Source organism: Melanotaenia boesemani, chromosome 16, assembly GCF_017639745.1.
Source record: "Melanotaenia boesemani isolate fMelBoe1 chromosome 16, fMelBoe1.pri, whole genome shotgun sequence".
NCBI classification, from domain to species: Eukaryota; Metazoa; Chordata; class Actinopteri; order Atheriniformes; family Melanotaeniidae; genus Melanotaenia; species Melanotaenia boesemani.
In genome coordinates, this window is record NC_055697.1 from 10,132,108 (window position 1) to 10,152,088 (window position 19,981).

Below are 19,981 nucleotides of genomic sequence, written 5' to 3' on the forward strand. Positions count from 1 at the left end.
GTTGTGCATAGGGCTTTCTTACTGGTAATTACCACTATAGCTCGCTGAGTAGTTTTACTCAGTTTATGTGGTGCTACAACAATTTCAGTATCACACTGGGACAAAATGAGAATCTCATCTATACATCTGCCAATTTTCCACACTCTCAGCTAACTTCAAAGTCTCTTTTCCCCTAAAGTTTACCATTTGTCAATTTTACAATACTGCCATCCTTTCTTGCCCTCATATGTTGCTGTGCTTCTAGTCTAAGACCTCATACGATCGTCCTGAAGAGTTACTGTATCTGCAATTCATTCCTCTATCCTTCTTATTGAGTTTCATTTGAGCCTGTCAGTCAAGGCGCCTGACAGATATGGACTCTCCATTTCAGTATTTTTTTCTTCCTTCTGGTATTCTGAATGAATTTAGAGTGACTGGGACTCAGAAAAGACAACTGTTAGAGCAATTTCACTCCAGTTTATCATATAAATCATACAAAGTATAGCATATTAATGATCATTAAAAAGTACCTGTGCAACAACTATATATCGTATGGTGCAGTTTTATATCATATCTGAAGTATGACAGTAGCTGAACATCTACATTTACACACTGATGGGCTCCACTCAGTATGACAGAAAACATGCAATGCATTACAGAGTAGTGACAGCATCTCCTCAGAGGCAGAACAAGCTTGATCAATCGATTTCTGTTAAATAGTTGTGATACTGTACACTGTGTAAACTATAACTGTATACACTGATTAAAATTCTGTGTATATTTAAGGATGCACTTACACAAGCTGTATTAAGCTGTTGGTGAACTTGTATAAAAATATGTTCATAATTTATAAGAATGCAATGTCTATTTACATGATTAAGCAAATGTTCTTTTATTAAAAACAGAAGATAATCGTCAATATAATCAAGACAGTCACAAAACTTGCAATAAAGACGGAGTAAAAAAATATATATAATAATAATAATAATAAAAGAAAAGAAAATATGACCAAAATCTTGCATTTAATTTCTTTGTAGTTGCTCCACCGGCCGTAAATAAAACTAAACCTGCATGGTCATGGAAGCTGCACGGACCTTACACATCATTTTCAGTAACTTATTTCTCTTTATGAACAGTAAAAAGAGAATTACTAGTATTTTTTTTTTCAACTAGGCTATAATTACATAAAGAATAACCAACATTAACCACATTTTTAAACTGTGTAGTGTTCTCTTTTAACTTGCCGTTGCATCGTTGCCGTGTTCAGGTGACACATGAATAAATAAGTGAGCATTACGGCGCGTCCCAGAAGGCACCTGGAGACGCCAGGGCCACCTGAGATAACACTGTACACCTGACACCTCTGTGTAAGCATGCACACCACCTCAAATTTCTGACTTTGTATAGTTTCCCGAAAATAAATAAATAAATAATAATAATAATAAAAAAAGAACACGGACACATCTTCGATGGTAAACGAGACCCACGGTGGAAACTACATAACTTAAATCAATTGGTCGCAGATTCAATTTTATATCTCTACTCAAAATGATCTTCGCATCAAACTGACGGCACACAAAACAATATTTACGTCGACATTTAACAACTTCGGAACTCTTCGCTGCGCAAAATACACTGAATAGCCAAACGTCAGCGTAAAAACTATTAATAGGCGAAAAAGTCATGAATTACGCACAGCTGCACTGCGCAGGAAATGTTGCAATATATTATTGAGTGAAAAGTATCTTCTTCTGGAGACATGCCTCTAATTCTTGTGTCGTATCTACTAAATCGGCTGAATAATCATGCTTTTATCATATTGTCCTACCTTCCTCGTCCGTGTCCGTCGCTGGCTGAGCGCCTTTAGATTCGACTGCCTGTCCTGCTGTGATGCGTTACCAAGTATCTGCCACCCTCTCCCTCCCTGCGTTTCTACCTTCTCTCTGTTAGCTTACTCTGTTGCCACCAACGCCCTGATGATTGCAAATTTCACTTCCCAGGGTTCAGAATAACTACCGCAAACCGACCAAGCGCAACAAAAAGGCTGCATTCTGTGCGCTTCTGTGTCTTGTCCCGTGTTACTCCTCCAGGACCCGCGTTCACAACTTTAAAATGTTACTTCAAACATGGCCATGTTTTTTTAAACTAGAACATTTTTCTTTTAAATAAAACAATAAATAAATAACAAATAAAAATCTTTGCATTTTCCGTAGCTTTAATTTAAAAAGCGCATCTCTTGCAAATTCTGAATGTAAAGGAATGGCCCTGGTGAGTTCATGAAAAATGGTCATGTGTGTGACAAACGTTTCACAAGCTTCACGAAACAAGGCTGCACTGAGTGTAATTAAAGAGATCTATTTAGGTGCCCTCTAAATAATATCATGAGTTCATCTATTACACAGATTAAATATGAACTCTATTATTTCATTACAGAGGCCGCGTGAATCAGAGGAGACCGTGAAGTGTGCTAGCGCCACCTAGTGTACTAGACCGGAATTACAAGTAAATGCAACAGTTTCAAAATTATTTATCTTTTAAATTCAGCAGATACTTCTATCCAGTGCGACTTACAAGTGGGTAAGGTAATCCGGGTAATATGGGTTTCAGTATCTTGACCAAAGTTAATTTTAATATGTGAACTGGGGATCTAACCACAGACCGTGAAAGTAAAGGTCAACCACTGAACTACAGCACTTCATGATAGAAACCATGTTCATACAACTTAAACTCTAAAGTTATGTCACCGGTACTTTAATACAAACTCTGTCTTCCTTTTTAAAATTTTCTTCAAATGAAGTATACACATTATTTCTCATTGTGGGAACAGGGTTCTTAAAAATCCTAGACTATACATGATAAAAACCATCCAGAATATCAGAACAGGATAATGCAGGACATGGAAGTTAATAAATATTTAGTCTAAAATTATTTAAAGATGACACAAAAGCAAGATCATAAAATCTAAAGTGCAAGTGTACCAAAGTACAAGGTTATTAAATAATAAAATGAATTGTCAATGTTTTTTTCTTGTTTTGTAGCATGAGTAATGTACAAGAAGAAACTAAAGTTTGAGGAAAGTCTCTGCCCAGTAACATTGTAAATGGTCTAAGAAGGATAGTCCTCTTTACCATAGTTTCAACTTAACTCCCAGCAGTGTAGAACACTAATGATGCTGCTGCTTGCACCAGTTTAATTCTGTGCAGGAAGTGCAGCCTCTCAGCTGCTTACAAACTTGCTTCTTGAATATTTGAGCCTATCCCAGCACCTGGGAGCAATGGGGAGCTTCCTGATTTGCCATATTCTATAGAATAATGGAGTGGTATTAAAGAATTGTAGTACACTGACACCCACTCCACAGGGGTGATGTAAAAAAAAAAAGAAAAAAAAAAAAAAAAGAAGGCATGAGCTACCAGGTGAGGATTAAGTTCAAAGCTGTAAATAATGTTTTTGTTCTCCGTTCATGCACAAAGCTCCCTTTTGCAAAGTTTTTCTCAGCAGAAAATTCAGGGGAGACTGACACCACAATTCCCATTTCCTTATTCAGCTGAGTGTTTAGTTTAAAGTTTTTATTTAAGGACCAGGTGCCTCAGTGAGATATTAAATTAACTGAATGTGCTAATGTGCGACAAACATCCATCGAGTACAACAGGGAACGGAGGTGTTAACAAACAAAAACAGTCTGGTTTTACTGTTGCTGTTATTAAAAGGAGGTATTTACATAAACTTAGCACAAAATGTTCAAAAATTATTTCTCCCCTTTAATAGCAGTTGATGTTGTGGTGATACAGCGTTGGAAAGCCTGATTATTTATTTATAATGCTTCTGTCATCTGACTGCAAACCAGACTTTATGCACTTTTTAAACTTTTATATAATAATACGTTGAATAGTTCTTAACCCAGTTTTAGTAGTTTCTGCAATCTCCTTGGATGTTTTCTCTACTTGATGCAAATATTTGACCCTTTTCAGGTCATGAGGGGCGGCGTGGCTCAGCAAGGTAGAGCGGTCGTCTTGTAACCCCAAGGGTTGCCAGTTCGATCCTCGGCCAAGTCGAGTTCATGTCGAGGTGTCCTTGGGCAAGACACCAAACCCCTAATTGCTCCTGATGGGTCGTGGTTGAGCGCCTTGCATGGCAGCTTCCGCCATCAGTGTGTGAATGTGTGTGTGAGTGGGTGAATGTGATGTATAATGTAAAGCGCTTTGGGTATCATCCCAGGTACAGTAAAGCGCTATATAAATACAGACCATTTACCATTTTTACCATTTAATTACTGATTTATATTTATTACAGTTTAACTACTTATTTTTTTCTTCTGTCTTATGTTAACTTATTGTGATCAGGTTTTTATATTATATTGGCATTTTAATAGTTTTTAATGGTGTTGTATCTTTTTAATAATCTTTTATTGACTTATTTATATCTGGGGTTCAGAGGAGTACTCATTGTTAGTTTGAGCATCTTGGATTGTCCTTTTGTGTCTATTTAGTTCATGGTTTTAGGCTCTTTTTTTTTCTTTTTTTTTTTACAAAGGGTGACCTCACCTGTTTACTGCAGAATAAAGCTGGGCACGAATAACACAGCTAAATGTGTGGGTAGCACCCGAATAGGTATGTGAAGACCCCCTGCACTATTCTCCTGTCGGTGCTCACTGCTCAAGTGCTGCCAGGTATGTTCTAGTCAAATATGTATAACTGGTACATGACTGGCAAACATATGGAATGAGATTCTGGAGCCAGTTGTGATCCTATGTCTCCAGAATCTGACCTAACTCAGGATGACCAACATTCTGCCCCCAAAGAGCTGGGAGCATCACAGAATACCTCCAGAATTTGGGGGTGGAAAGGATGCAATCACATGCTGTAAGAAAGTTCTCTGGTTGAGATATAATATGCCATCCCAGAGCTAAATGTGTCCAGGCTGGGGACCAGCATAAGGGGGAGGTGCTAAGTTTTTGTTGCTGTGTATGGATCTTCCACAAGCTGCTCAGATCACCACCAGTGTAGAATGAATCAAAAATAAAAAAGGCCAATCTGTATTGTTTTTTCCTTATTACTGAGGAAGAGTGCCATCAATGTAACAACTCAAAACCAGAGTGAATACTAACATGTTAATACTGCAGGGGAATTGGCGTATTTTTGGGGGGCACTACCCACACTGTGTGCTTTGATATCCAAAGTAATACTTTGCTGCTCTCTTGTGGATATTTCAAATCAATGCAGCAGAACGTTGGGAAGGCAAAGCTTCAAGAAAGCTGCCAGTTAAATGTCCACAGTTTCAATAGAAACAGAATAATTTGACAGACAATGCAAAGGCCATACAATTTTTAATTTTTTATTTCAAAGACTTAATATTAGATAATTTGTATATTTACCCGTGAATTGTTTGTACTTCATCAATTTTTACAATAAACAAGAGGGTAATGGAATATTTGTACTATGTAAGCTAGACATGTTTATCTAATCCAGCATTAATTTCTGGCTATTTCTTTCAAGAAAGCATCACCTAACAGAATGCACAGACCTCCTAGGCAAGTCAACAAGATATTGATTAGAATTTTATCAATATCTATGTGGGATGGGAAGTAGTTTTTTGTTTTTATTTCTTCTCACAGCATTGAATAGATGTAACATTTTTGTGCTTCATAAAGTATCTATATGCTTTACTTAATAATGCATAACTACCCGTAACAAGGCCTTTTCAGTGACATATAATTTCATGTGCCATTCCTTGTTCATGGGGCTGCATGGTGGTGTGGTGGTTAGCACCACGGCCTCACAGCACGAAGGTTGTGTTTGCATGGGTTCCTTCCTTCCATCCATCCATCCATCCATCCATCCATCCATCCATCCATCCATCCATCCATCCATCCATCCATCCATCGACGGGTCACGGGGGCAGCTGCCTAAGCAGGGAAACCCAGACTTCCCTCTCCCCGGCCACATTCAGCAGCTCATCTGGAGGGATCTCGAGGCGTTCCCAGGCCAGCCGAGAGATGTAGTCCGTCCAGCGTGTCCTGGGTCTTCCCCGGGGCCTCTTTCCGGTGGGATGTGCCCGGACCAACTCACCAGGGAGGCGTCCAGGAGGCATCCTAACCAGATGCCCGAGCCACCTCATCAGGCTCCCCTCTACTCTGAGCCCCTCCCGGATCACAAGCTTCTCACCCTATCTCTAAGGGAGAGCCAGGCCACCCTGTGGAGAAAACTCATTTTGGCCGCTTGTATTTGCGATCTTGTTCTTTCGGTCACTACCCACAGCTCGTGGCCATAGGTGAGGATAGGAACGTAGATCGACTGGTAAATCGAGAGCTTTGCCTTTTCGCTCAGCTCCTTCTTCACCACGATAGACCGATGCAGAGTCCACATGACTGCAGACGCTGCACCGATCCTCCTGTCCATCTCCCGCTCCATCCTTCCCTCACTCGTGAACAAGACCCCGAGATACGTAAACTCCTCCACTTGGGGCAGCACCCTATTGCAGACCCGGAGAGAGCATTCCACCCTTTTCCAGCTGAGGACCATGGTCTCGGACTTGGAGGTGCTGATTCTCATCCCAGCTGCTTCACACTCGGCTGTGAATCGCTCCAGTGAGAGCTGAAGATCACGGCCCGACAAAGCCATCAGAACCACATCATCTGCAAAGAGCAGAGACCTAATCCTGAGGCCACCGAACCGGATCCCCTCAACACCTCGGCTGCGCCTAGAAATTCTGTCCATAAAAGTTATGAACAGAATCTGTGACAAAGGGCAGCCTTGGTGGAGTCTAACCCACACTGGAAATGATTCTAATTTATTGCCGGCAATGCGGACCAAGTTCTGACACCGGTCGTACAGGGACCGGACAGCTTGTACAAGCGGGTCCGGCACTCCATACTCCCGGAGTACCCCCACAAGAATCCCTGGGGGACATGGTTGAATGCCTTCTCCAAGTCCACAAAGCACATGTAGATTGGTTGGGCAAACTCCTATGCCCCCTCAAAGACCCTGAAGAGGGTGTAGAGCTGGTCCACTGTTCCATGACCGGGACGAAAACCACACTGATCCTCCCCAATTTGAGGTTCGACTATCCGATGGACCCTCCTCTCCAGCACCCCTGAATAGACCTTACCAGGGAGGCTGAGGAGTGTGATCCCCCTGTAGTTGGAGCACACCCTCCGGTCCCCCTTTTTGAAGAGGAGGACCACCACCCCAGTCTGCCAATCCAGGGGAACTGTCCCCGATGTCCACGCGATGCTGCAGAGGCGTGTCAGCCAAGACAGCCCTACAGCATCCAGAGCCTTAAGGAACTCTGGGCGGACCTTATCCACAGACTCTTTTTTTTTTTTTCTTAGCTATGCATTTTAATGTACAGCTCTCTGGATTTTCCTGCAAACTCACCTTCCACCCCTCACGTGCTGGCTGGCTCAGACTAATTAATACAGTCTGTTGGCTTCTTTATCAAAGCAGTTTTTTTTCTTTTTATTTGATTTATTTATGTCCCATTTTTTTGTCTGAAATAATCAGACACTAGCTGCTCAACAGTCTTGTTTTAATTTTCATAATTTTTTTGTCGCATGCCAATATTTCCAGTTGCTAAAAGGTCTGGATTATAGTTAGTAATGGATGGTGTATCAGCTGTTGCATTGTCTTGCTTGAAAAAGACTATCTGAATGGTAGTATATTAAACCATGTATATATCTGGAATAACAAGTGTTTGCCTTTCAAGATATCCAAGTTACCACCAGGTGCTGTTGTACCACCATGCCATCAGAGATGCAGGCATTTGAACAAGCCAGATGGTCCCTCTCCTCTTCAATGAGGAGGATGCTGCATCCAGTACTTCCAAGAATTTTAAAGTCTACTTCTTTTAACCACAGAACAATTTTTTTACTTTGTATTAATCCATTTTAAATAAGATCCAGAGAATATGATGGGTTTAAAAGTTATATTCACATAGTTTCTTCTTTAACTGCCCTTATAGCTTTTCACGGCATTTGTGGATGGCATGGTGAGCTGTGTTCAGAGAGAATGACTCCTAGATGTATTACCGAACCCATGCAGTGATTTCCATGACAAAATCAATACATGTTTTTATAACTGTTCTATCTGAGCGCCCAGTGATCATGGGCATCCAATATTAATTTTAATCTGTGTCCCATGTTCACAGACATGTTTTTAAATTCTCCAAATCTAATTATGATATTATGCTGTGTAGATTATTTTTATTTAGTCTAACCACAGCCAGTGTCTACTTCATATATTACATTTTATCCATTACTTCTCTCTTTTCTAATAGTTATTTTAAGGGAAAAACCTATCTCATCGTGCAGGTAGTACATTAGACTATTTTTACTTGGAGCACTTTTAAATGCAACATGCAAACATGTCAGCTGGAATCTCTGATCAGATTGATTTAAATAGAATAGATGAAATATTTGTCCATGCAAACACAGCTTTTATGACATTACTTGCCCTCATGTGCAACTTCATTTTCACTCTTATTTATGCTGGCTAACATATTGAAATTTCCCCACAATGTGTAGATGCAGTTTTTTTTTTTTTTTTTTTTTTTTTTTACGGTTCACTAACCAATCAATCATCATAATAATTTTCCTGTTGTCTATTTAAATCTAAATGCCAGGTTTTATCCTTGTTTTGTGTGAATTGCTTCCTTGTATTGACAGTTGTTTTAGTTTAAATTAAAACTTTTAGTTATTTTTTGTTTATGAAACTAAAAGTAGTATCTATATTGTTGTGTACTGCTTCTTTATTGTAATATGTCAAAAGAAAAAGGATTTGTGCCTAATATTTGTGTTTAAATAAGCAAATAGGTAGGAGTCTCCTAATGGATAATTACTGCATAGATTATTATCATTCAGCTGGCAACAAGTTATTTAACTCCAACTGATGCAATGAGTAGCTTCTCATTTCTTTAAAAACCATGTGGAAACACACATCCTGTGGTCATGGAAAAGATGTTAAGTCTGTTTGAAAAGGGTCAAATATTTGCATTAAGTAGAGAAATCATCCAAGGAGATTGCAGAAACTACTAAAACTGGGTTAAGAACTATTCAACGCATTATTAAAAACTGGAAGGATAGTGGGGAACCATCGTCTTTCTGGAAGAAATGTGGTCAGAAAAAAATCCTGGATGATGGTGATCAGTGATCACTTAAACGTTTGGTGAAATCAAATCGAAGCCAAAACACCAGAAGAACTCAAGGCAGTGTTTAATAGTGAAAATAAGAACATTCCCACATGCACAATGCAAAGGGAACTCAGGAACTCACTACTGAGGCAAGGGAGCAGTTGGCCCCTGAAACTCTGTGACTTTGAGCAGTTATTTCTTCACATAAGGTGTGAGAAAGGTCCTTCTGTGTTTTGGAGAATGTGGTAGTTTGCTAATGACTTCCCAGCTGTCATCTGAAAGAAGCTGATGCCAAAATGTGCAGGAGGGTGAAGAAAGCTCAGTCTATTAAACTTGCACTTCCACAGTAGCTTCCCTGGTCTGTCATGAATAGCTACACATTTGCTAGCCAAGGTTAATAAGCATTCCTGTTATAGTGAAAGATCCCCAACACCTTTGGAAGGACTCACTGCAAGCCCATGCAAAGCAGTTTAGAAGTTATAGTAAAGCCCCCAGTGTCCCAAATTCTTCTCTTAGGAGTGAGTTCTCCATGGATTAACTCATGCACACTATAAGAATTACTGTGCCTTTTGCACTGATTATGCTGTAGAAATGTTTATGGCTTATCTAATGAAATACAAGTATATGTAATGGTAAAATATGATACCTAGGATCTAGATAAACAACTGAAATGATGTAAAAACTAGTTTTTAGGCAGAGATAAATGGTTGAAGGAGGGATAATTGCTTGGACTAGCTGACTGTGAGAAAAAGTAAAGTTACCTCTTGATTATCATCATGTCACTTTCTCAGAAGTTTTAACCAAATGCAAGTAATTGCATTCTTTTATATGCAAAATGCGTCATTTAAATCTAAGTTTGGGGGTAAAGGTCTATTTAAGCATGGTCAACTTTTTTCTGATCATAAAGGGCTTAAAAGAGAAAATCAATTAGTGAGATGCTTCCTGCATTTAAGGGTTAATTGCACATTTTGTCTGATGTAATGCTTTCCTGAGATAATACGCAGATATGTATGTGTATAAAAATTAATTTATGCCAGACATGAGTCACTAAAAAGCGTAAAAACCATTAAGATGATTCTGATTGCAGGATTCTGCACTAGTTTATCGATGAAACAGATACCACGCAGTAGAAAGAGAGGGCTAATACATCTCAGTTGGTTTTTGACAGACTTAGTTGAGATAACAGATGGCAAGCCGAGTTCTTATGAATAACAAGAAGGATGGTAGACCTTCGGTTGTTTCTTAGACTCGTGGAATTGAAGAGCATAGAAGAAGGGAGCGTAATTTACTCAGAGGAGAGAAGATGTGCAGGCAGGACAGCAGTCGGTGTTTGATGCCCATCCTGCATCTCTGTCTCTTTTACCTAATTACACATGCTCAGGCATTCTGCACCTAATGGAGTTTCAGTCACCAGGGAGTTAAGATTAGAAACTCTCTTGGGTAACAACCTTAATTGGACATTTTTTGCAGCTGCTGTGCTGGTTTCATTTTTCTTTTGTTTTATTCTTTGCTTCGCTGTCAGTATGTTATTAATTTATCATTTTAATGAAAGTTCATTTAATTTTGGGCTTAATTAAACAGTGAAAACCTGCATGTGAGAGAAAATATAGAGAAAAAAAAGTGTGACTCATAAAAGGCCCCAGAACATTCAGACTGTGAAACTATGCACGACTTTTGAGTATACCCACCATAGATTTGCACCTGTCCCACCATGGGACAAATCTAAAGCAGCAATATAAAAATGTCAAACATTACTTCATACAGGCACATTGTTAAAGCTTAAAGGCACAGCTGGTATCTTGGAAAAAAGAGGATAGTAAAGGGATTATTGCTGACATTTAGTAGAGAGTTGTAAAAAGTAACAGAACTGAGCAATGATTAAGGACTTTGTTCAGTTAATTAAAATATTGAAATGATTTTTTTTCTCTAGATCATTTATCTCTCTTAGATTAATTTTTTTTTTGCTGTATAACCAGAAGCAAGCACTGAAGACTGGTTTTTATTGGGCGTAATGACTCATTTTTTGACGTGGACCTACTTCGGTTTGTTAATACATTGCTTTTCACTTAATTTCATTGCTTTACAAAAGCAGTCTATATCACACCTTGATGTAGATTTCATGCACTGTTTTCATTTTTTGATTTTTGGTGGTGTTGTTGGAATTAGTGGATATAGCTGATGGATAATGGATGGATTGGTGTTGGTATTTAAGAGACTATAAAGTTGGAGCTTGCCAGGATCTTTCTGTGAGGAGATTGTGTTCTCACAATACCTGTTAGGTTTTTGTTTTCTTTAGGGCTTCAACTTTAGGTTGATTTATAATTCTAAAATATTCTAAAATCAAGATTTGCTCTCATCTTTGTTACTACTTTTTATATAATATAGCACTATAATATAAAGACTTGTAATTGTAGTGGTGATAAAATTAGTATTACAATTGAATAATCATTAAACTAGAAATACACACTTTGTCTACTCTATAAAGTATGTTTTTTAATCAGTCAATCACCATTACTTTCCACTATATATTTTCACAATTTGGCCAAAAATTTCTTAGAGAAGTGATAAATGGATGAAGTGAAAATGCCGGCAGGCGTGGACCCTGACTGTAAGGGTGTTCAGAGGATTATGTAATACTAAATGAAATTTAGATAGATACAGTATATACACATATGTCCTTTAAAAAATGCTTTAATTTCCACAAAACTCACATGCCTTTTGGCATGTCAGGCTTCCTCTGGGAATTAGATGAACTTTTTGGACTGGTTGTTAAAATTCTCTTGATGCAGCTGAACATACTGTCTGTGATGCAGCCTGGGATCATCGGCTGTTTCTGATCCTGCAACATCAGACATCGTCTCTCAGGTGAGGATGGCTCTTGACTTGTATGCAGGTAGTATGCTCTCTTCCCCATAGATCTCCTCATTCTCTGTCATCTCAAGAGTTTCACTTCTGCCTCCAGACATCATGGTGGGCCTTTCTAAATGAATTCTATCATCCTACCCTTGTATCATAACAAAGTAAGACCAGTCTCAGAGGCCTGTTATGGGCCTGTTATCATTGTTTTAATGATCCAGTTGTCTCCCTACATGATTTACATTACCTGTGCAAATTGCATACTTTGGTTTTGCTGGGTTGTCCTGTAAGTATGTCTTGGTCCTGTTAAAAGTAATAATGATAATGTTATGTGCATCTTGGTCATTGTAGTCTACAGCTGGGGAAAAGTTTATAAAAGAATTCATTCTTAACCCTTCAATAACAGATAAAATACCTAATTGTTTTGGTTTGTATGCCTTTGTGCAGAGATTACAATGACTACATTTGTAGATTTTTGCAGAAGACATCATCTTCTTCAGTCATGTAATGGTAGTTCAGAAAAAATCGGATTAAATGTTGCATCACTTGTTGCATCAAACTGTTTCTGTACTGTTTTTAAGTAAAAAAATAACAAACAGAAAGTCCTTTTTGACCAAACACGATCAGGACAGCTCCAGACTAGAAGTAGAAGAATAATAGACGAGTAAAAATCATGCTGTATTTACTTCATAGCAGATGGGCTCAACAAAGCCTGGGCTTCACTGCTGTTCATTGCTATGTTTAAGGTTTATGTTACAAAGTTTTGCCACTGCAAACACACACACACACTTAATTTCCATTTCTGCAGCTGTGTGAAGTCTGGATCAGTCAACATATGGCTACATCACAGATGGTTTTTCTTGTGCTTTGCACTCTAGAAAAAACAGAACATATTTACAAATCTAGGTCTACAATGATGACACCCTCAGTTTTAGCACTACAGACAGAGAAAGGGGTTCTTCTTCCAGCTGTTACGAAAGGCTTGTGAATTCCAGGTCAGCTAGAAAAATGGAGTTTTATATAAAAATTCAAGCACCACAGATAATCCTGCTAGAAAAACTAATCAGACACACAAACCTTAATCACGATTAAAACAAATCAACAAAAAAATTCATTTAAAATCATAAATAACAAATGTTATGCTGTGATGGAGGATGCTGGTATAAGTGAAGAGTTTGACATGTTGCATGCGTATATAAAATGAGACTGGACATTAACACTTTTTACACTTTGTATTTTACATGTTATAACATTCTCTAAACAAAACTATTAAAATGTAGTTGTGATGTGGCAAGACCTGATGTGTTTGCTGTGAACAAGCCATACATGTGCCTTGATTCATAGAGTCTAGCTGGTAGGTGAGGTAATGGAAAAGTTATGACATCACCAGAAGAAAAATGTGTGCTCAGCAACAAAGTAAAGCCACGAATCAATCAATACATGTCTGTTACTTAACAAGACAAAACATCTCAGGGGTAAATCAATGAATGTTTTCTTGTCCTTGTTTAAAGAAAGGATAGAGGAGCCTCTGCAAAATCCCAATGATTTTTTGCCACAGATGTTTAAGAAACTGATCAGTGACAAGATTTTTATTCTAAGTAGGTCAGTTTAATTAGTAAAACTGAAAACTCTGATGTCATTATAACAAGAGAAAAAGTTCACTGTCAAGTTCAGAATGCATGTATGACCGTCTGCATGCTGTTTATTAGTAAAAAACCAGCAAGAGACACTGAGAAACTATTACAGGTGTGTTACAAATGCTGCAAACTCATAAAGTCACAGTAAGTTATTACACCTCTGATTAAGTTTTTCTGTGTCTCTAAATACAGTAATAAATCCCTGCCTTGGAACGTGCTTTTTAAAAAGACAAATGGATGACACTGCGACATCAAATAAAACCACGGAGGGCCCCAGCCAGATAAAAAGAGCCCCATAAATATTCCTAATCTTGCTGCAGTTTAATATTTCATTATGTTGTGCCCTTTTCAAATGCAGAACAAATTTCTGACATGAATTACTAATCCCACTGCACTGATAAATGTGATCCAGATCAGTCAAACTCTATTTGCTTGAAGAACCAGCATAGTGGACATAATAAATGGGGAAGAATAGCAGTAAAGATGTTTCTTTCTAAACTCATTTGTCTTCTATTCACAAGTGGCTGATTGACTGATTGTGCAGGTTCATTATAAAATTTCAGTCATTACCATTTAAAGTTTCAGAGCCATTTATATATAGTTGCTAATGGATAATAAAGTTCTGGTCTTTAGAAAGGGTGAAAATACTTTCTAGTTTCCAAAAGTCTGCTTTAAGTCATGTCATTTCCTGTCTGTTAGAAATGAATAACTTTATTTACCGAATGTTACTTACCCAGGGTTCCTACAATAAAGTACAAAATGTGACACTTTTGAACATTATGAAGCCATAAAATTATTATTTTATCCCAAAAAAGATGCCACACATCACATTACGCAAGGCAGGACTGGAGGTGTTGTGAAGCATTACGCCTGCACTAAATGGTCTATTGATCTTTACTTTCTCTCTGCCTTGGGAGGCTGAAAAAAAAGGCAGTGATTAATACAAAGTCTGATGCCAAAATAAACAGCATTTTGGGGCTTTTTTGCAGTTCATTTCTATTCCTTTATGCCAGTGATTTCCAGCTTTTTAGTTTTTGTGATCTCTGGATAAAAGCGATGTCTGGTTTTAACGTTTTGTCCCAGAGTACATGTCGGTGAGTCATAAGCTCCTCTAGACCCAAGATTTGGTTTCAATTACTTGCTTTTATGTTATTTGTGATACTTGAAGAAGTAAAGCCCTACATTGTGACTGGATAAACAATATAAAAAGCCATAGAAAATAATTTCCTTCAGTGCAATCAAGCTTTTTACTGACTTTGTGCTGATTCTTTCTACTAATGTTTGCACTTTACAGACAATCAATCAAAGTAGATCAGGCTTATTTAACCCTTCGAGCTCTGTGCCTATTTTTTTATTTTATTATATAATGAAATTAGTAAAAATCTGCAACCACAAGGTCTATTTAAATACTTCTGGAATTAAAGGTTCAAATCTTACACTTGTGAGAGAGTTCAAGTTCAAGAACTTTTTCAGCCAGTTTTTCAGCTAGTAGAACAATAAAAACAACAGGCACACATATCACAACCAATCATATTAAAACCTAATTGCTGCAGAAATTAATGAATCGTTTAGTCTGTTAGACCAACACCTATAGAATAAAACTAAAGAATAAATGAAGATTACACATAGCACAAATAAAAAAAACAAAAACTTTCATGATGAATTAAATGTCCCTTTGGAATGTAGCTGTAGCTTCAAACCTCAATCATATTCCACATATCAAACATATTCCACTATATATATATATATATATATATATATATATATATATATATATATATATATATATATATATATATATACACATATACATATACATACATATACATACATATACACACACACATACATTTTTTTTTTTTTTTAATAATTCGAACAAGGTGTCCAAAAAGGTCATTTTGGCACACTTTGGCACCATTTGTTCTCACAGTGTCCAACTGGGGGAGCTCAGTTTTTAAATAGTTAAAGTTACCTTAAAAGGAATTCACAGCTTAATCGTTATCTTAGTTTTGTCAAACAGCCCCCTGAGGCCACTGGATTCACTTGTAAATGAAAACTGGACGGGGGACCACTGACATTAGTAATTTCTATACCCATCTTACCACTAGATGTCAGTAATTCTTACACACTGTACCTTTAAAGTACAGGTTTAGTTTTATCCTTTGAATATGGGCTGTGGTGATATTAGATTTATCCAACATGGCCAATAGAATTTCCAATTCTAAAACTATCAAGATGTCTAACATTTCTCTCACATTTGTTAGAATGGGATCATTTACGCTTGTAAAATAGTGTGGAGAGTAGTTACAAGTCTTATGAGTAGACCTATTATTGTAACGCAGACTCAGCTGAGACGTGGGCAGCGTAACCCCTCTTTATAGAAATACACATAAATATACAAAGGTCAGTCAAAACAGACCTGAATGAGCCTGGTTAAGGAGAAGAGGATTGTGGATCAGAGAAGGGGTGAGTCCATAGAGTGCGTTGGTTAAGATCCGACAAGGAATAAGGGCAGGAAGGCTCCTTATATACCTTGTGGATCAGGTGAATCCAATAGGTCCTGATGAAGATGAACTGATCAGGACCAGCTGTGGCAGATCAGAGAACTGCAGGAGACTGCAGGAGGCTGAGCTCCCTGACAATTATATGCTATAATGGAATAACTTTGTACAACACCATCAACACTTTGCCTCCTTTTGGCGGATCAGTATATAAGCATGCTGCCCACATATACTGACACATCTTTGTCAAAAAGCCATGAATAAGAGTGTGTTTCTTATAAAAGCCATAATTAAATGTGATTTCTATTAAAGTTTAATACTCAGGGAAGGTTGAGCCAATCCCAGTGCAGCATCATGAGTCATATTCTCATTACTGGTAGGTACAGTGCATGCAGCCATAACCAAGGACAGGATTCAGAGCATTTTGTAATAACATCTTAAACTTTGATTTTCTCACGTGTGTCATATGTGTAACCGTAGAACGTATAAAGAACCTCTGTGAATGTGTCTAACAATCATCCATGCAGAAAACAAAAACTGTCAGCTCTCAGTCAAGGAAACAGAAACATGAAAACATTGATTTCAGCTACAACAAAGATGAAAAGAGAACAGTTATGCCTTTCCATTTAATTCACATGTGTTTGCTTTCCATTTAATTCACATGTGTTTGCAACAAAGAACGAGTCTGAACGACATTAAACAGAGAAGGCATAGTACTGCTTTTCTCCCTCCTTTAATTAAATGTTTTTGTCATTTTGTTCTGATGCTCAGAAGGTCTGTTAAACCTCTCTGAGCAGAATGAATCAGTGATTATGACTACTGTGATGCTGCCAGATAAAACCATGTTGATAGCTTCTTATAAACATGACGCACTGCCTAAAAGCTGAAAAGTCTGATGGCTGGCAGGAAGCTTTGAAGATAGAGCTCACCTCCCAACCTACCACCATTTCCTGTCTCCACTTGTTTTGTTGTGTTCTTATTAGGGAGCAGCAAAGAATTCAGACTCATCGCCTGAAACTCCATTGTGTTGAACAATGTAGATGAGAATCTTGTCTGTGTGTGTGTGTGTGTGCGTGTGTGTGTAAAAAATGTCCATGTATCTTATGGCTAACAGAATTTTTGTTAACGAGAAAGACTGCAGCGTTTCTAAACTGCATCAGTTTCCAGCTTGTCAAGCTTGTGACCTAGAAAAGAGGCTGGGAAGTTTATGGGTCAGGGGTTTTTCCCGCAACAGTCTCTCCCTCTTTTGTCATGTACACACAGAAACATGCATTTGACTGGCAGGTATCACAGGAGGGCAGTTTAAACGCACATGAAATATTCAAATGTATCTAAGAAGTGCTGGCAAGGTTTCCTGACTTGCAGATACTGCATGGTGCCTTTGTTCCATCACATCTGTCTTGTTGCTTAGACCCTGAGGAACAAGATTCGTAAGAGGAAGAGCCAACATGGAGCTGGACTCCCACAATCAGGCCTTCTTTTGGGACAATGATGCAATTTCAAGTGTCAGGCTTAGTGCTGAACCTGTAACCAGTAAGGATGGATTAATTCCACCAGCTGTTAGGTTGTCATGACAGTGTTCTGCACACGAACAGCATCCCTGAGTGCATTGTTTGAGTAGCTCTTTGCTTTGTTTATGTCTCATTTACTGACTGCTTCATTATGTATTAGGTGGAGCTTGTTTAAGAGCATTGTCATATATAAATACAAGACAAACATACTCAGTTCATGGCAGGCATTTCATTACTGGTTATGAGAACTTATTTATGAAGCTTCCTGTGAGGTCCCATGTGGTGTTCCAGACACTTCTAGTCATCCAATTCTCCAAGAGATGCAAGAAAAGAAGAGAAAGATAGAGACGGGTAGAAAGGGGAGGGAGAAGGCGAGAGAGAGAGAGAGACTACACATACGGTGACGCTTGGAGTTGACTATGTCGCTTTACTTTGCCATTTCTTATCACTCTCTCCCAGTTGTATCCCGCACCTGAACGTTTTCCTAGATTTACGGATGCCTTCCGCTCCCAAACTCCAACCCAGAAGAGGTAATTGAAGGAGCGCGAGAGGAGCTGTCAGCAACAGAGTTGCAATAAAGAAAATCGCCCAAGGGGACCAAACAGTCAGAGACGAAGGGTACAGACGAAGGAGGAAAAAGCAAGACAGCAGCTTTAGGTGACCGAGTCGCAAAGGAGGCGCGCGGCATGCGTGTTTAGGAAGCATCATCCGTGGAAGCGCCGCTTTTTTTTTGTGGATTATTAAAAAGCGAACAACCTCCAGCACTGACCCGGACTGCTTCTATCAGATCCACTTTTCACAGAACCATGAATGTGTCGCCAACAGACCGGAGGAAAAACATGCGACAACTGGCTTTGGAGATTGGGATCCGAGTTCTGCTTTTCGGAGTTTTTGCGTAAGTAAAACCTCAACCCGCTGAGCAGTCTGTTCTCTGAAAACAGAAAAGAAAAAAAATATTCGTGACTGATGTTAACATCGTGCTTTTCTTAGGATTTCAACACAGAAGTGTCGGATTCATGTTAATTTATCCGTGTGACTTAATGTCCCTCTGTTCATCCTCAGTCCGGCACCACGGACAGATCCCGTCCAGGCGCTGCGTTAACAGGTTGCTGTAATAAGTAAACTCTATGCTTTTTACTGGGCATGAATCAGTGTGTCACCATTCTTTGATGGCACTTAGAAAGTCTTCTTGTGATATCTTATTTCTTATGATCAGAGATGGTTTGAGAGGCACAGGGGCTGCTTGTTGTTTTACTTCACAAGAGGCAGCATAACCACCAGGGAAGCCCACAGGGACGCTCCGGTATACTGTATTGAATCTAAGATTTTACGACAAGATTGTGCCTTACTAGCGCAACCTTCAAAACCAACATAAATCTAAATTATTAAATGTTTCTTGCTTGAAGGTTTCAAGTCCGTTTGCATCGCAGTTGTATGATTTATAGATTTTTTTTCTGAAAAAGGAAAAAAAGGAAAGGAAAGCCCCTCAAGCTCCGTTATTTAAAATGACTCACCTTGTTGTGGTTGTTTATGGCAACTCTGGAAAATAAAGCCAGAAATGATCTTGCTGGAGAGGCAAGCTATGCTGCCTGTGTTGCTTTTGTACATTATCATTAATATATGTCCCTGGGCTAAGTGGTTGAAGTCAAATGGAGGGACTTGGAAAATAATAATAATAATAATAATGTTTCAGCCCTTTGTGTGGCACAGTGATGTGATATAATGTGCATTAGTCTTATAAATGTATATATTTTTTTACTGATTTGTTTGCGCCTAAGCCTAAACAAAATGTGCTTTTTTTCACTTCCATTATTTACATGATTCACTCTGTCACAGAAACACAAATAAAGTCTTTGATCACTGTAATTAATCGAGTTCTTGAGGCAACCTGAGGCTAATAAATAGTCTGTTATCATGCTCCATCAGTTAATCTGATCTCCTTTGTGTTTGCAAAATATAACCCCACAGTCATCGCTTACATCATGTCAACGTCCTCTATGTGTGACTATACACACATACATGCAACATCAAATACAACAATTAACATTGTTGTGCATGGGCCAGCTTCATATTTGCACTCTATATGGCTCAGCTTAGAAAGTTTTGGGACTCTGAGAGTCTTTGATTTTGATTGCAAGTCTCAGCCATGTATGTGGCAGGGAGGTTTGTGTGTCCGTATAGATTTCTTCAAGACTAGCAGTAATTGTTGCATCGAACTAGCTTTGTTCCCGGCAGATCAGAGAGAGTCACCCTTTGCCTTGAAGGGCAGCAGATGCTGTTCTTGCTTCACCTTCAAAACCATCGTGAAAGCAGGATAATTGGGGTCAGCAGGGATCTGCTCCTTTCTTTGCTTCAGGTGTAAAGGGCGGTTTTA

The 19,981-nt window shown here is 38.6% G+C and overlaps 2 protein-coding genes across 2 annotated transcripts in view; one reads left to right on the forward strand and one right to left on the reverse strand.

Moving 5' to 3' along the window:
- LOC121656108 (cadherin-23-like) overlaps positions 1–1,825 on the reverse strand; it is a 161,394-nt gene extending 159,569 nt beyond the window's left edge. The window contains exon 1 of the mRNA XM_042011154.1: positions 1,808–1,825. The gene's annotated coding sequence lies outside the window, so the exon portion shown is untranslated. The remainder of the gene's footprint in view (positions 1–1,807) is intronic.
- Positions 1,826–17,972: 16,147 nt separating this feature from the next.
- Positions 17,973–19,981, forward strand: part of plpp4 (phospholipid phosphatase 4) — a 57,885-nt gene continuing 55,876 nt past the window's right edge. Inside the window, exon 1 of the mRNA XM_042009485.1 lies at positions 17,973–18,502. Coding sequence (XP_041865419.1) covers positions 18,414–18,502 — 89 coding nt within the window. The 5' untranslated portion in view covers positions 17,973–18,413. The remainder of the gene's footprint in view (positions 18,503–19,981) is intronic.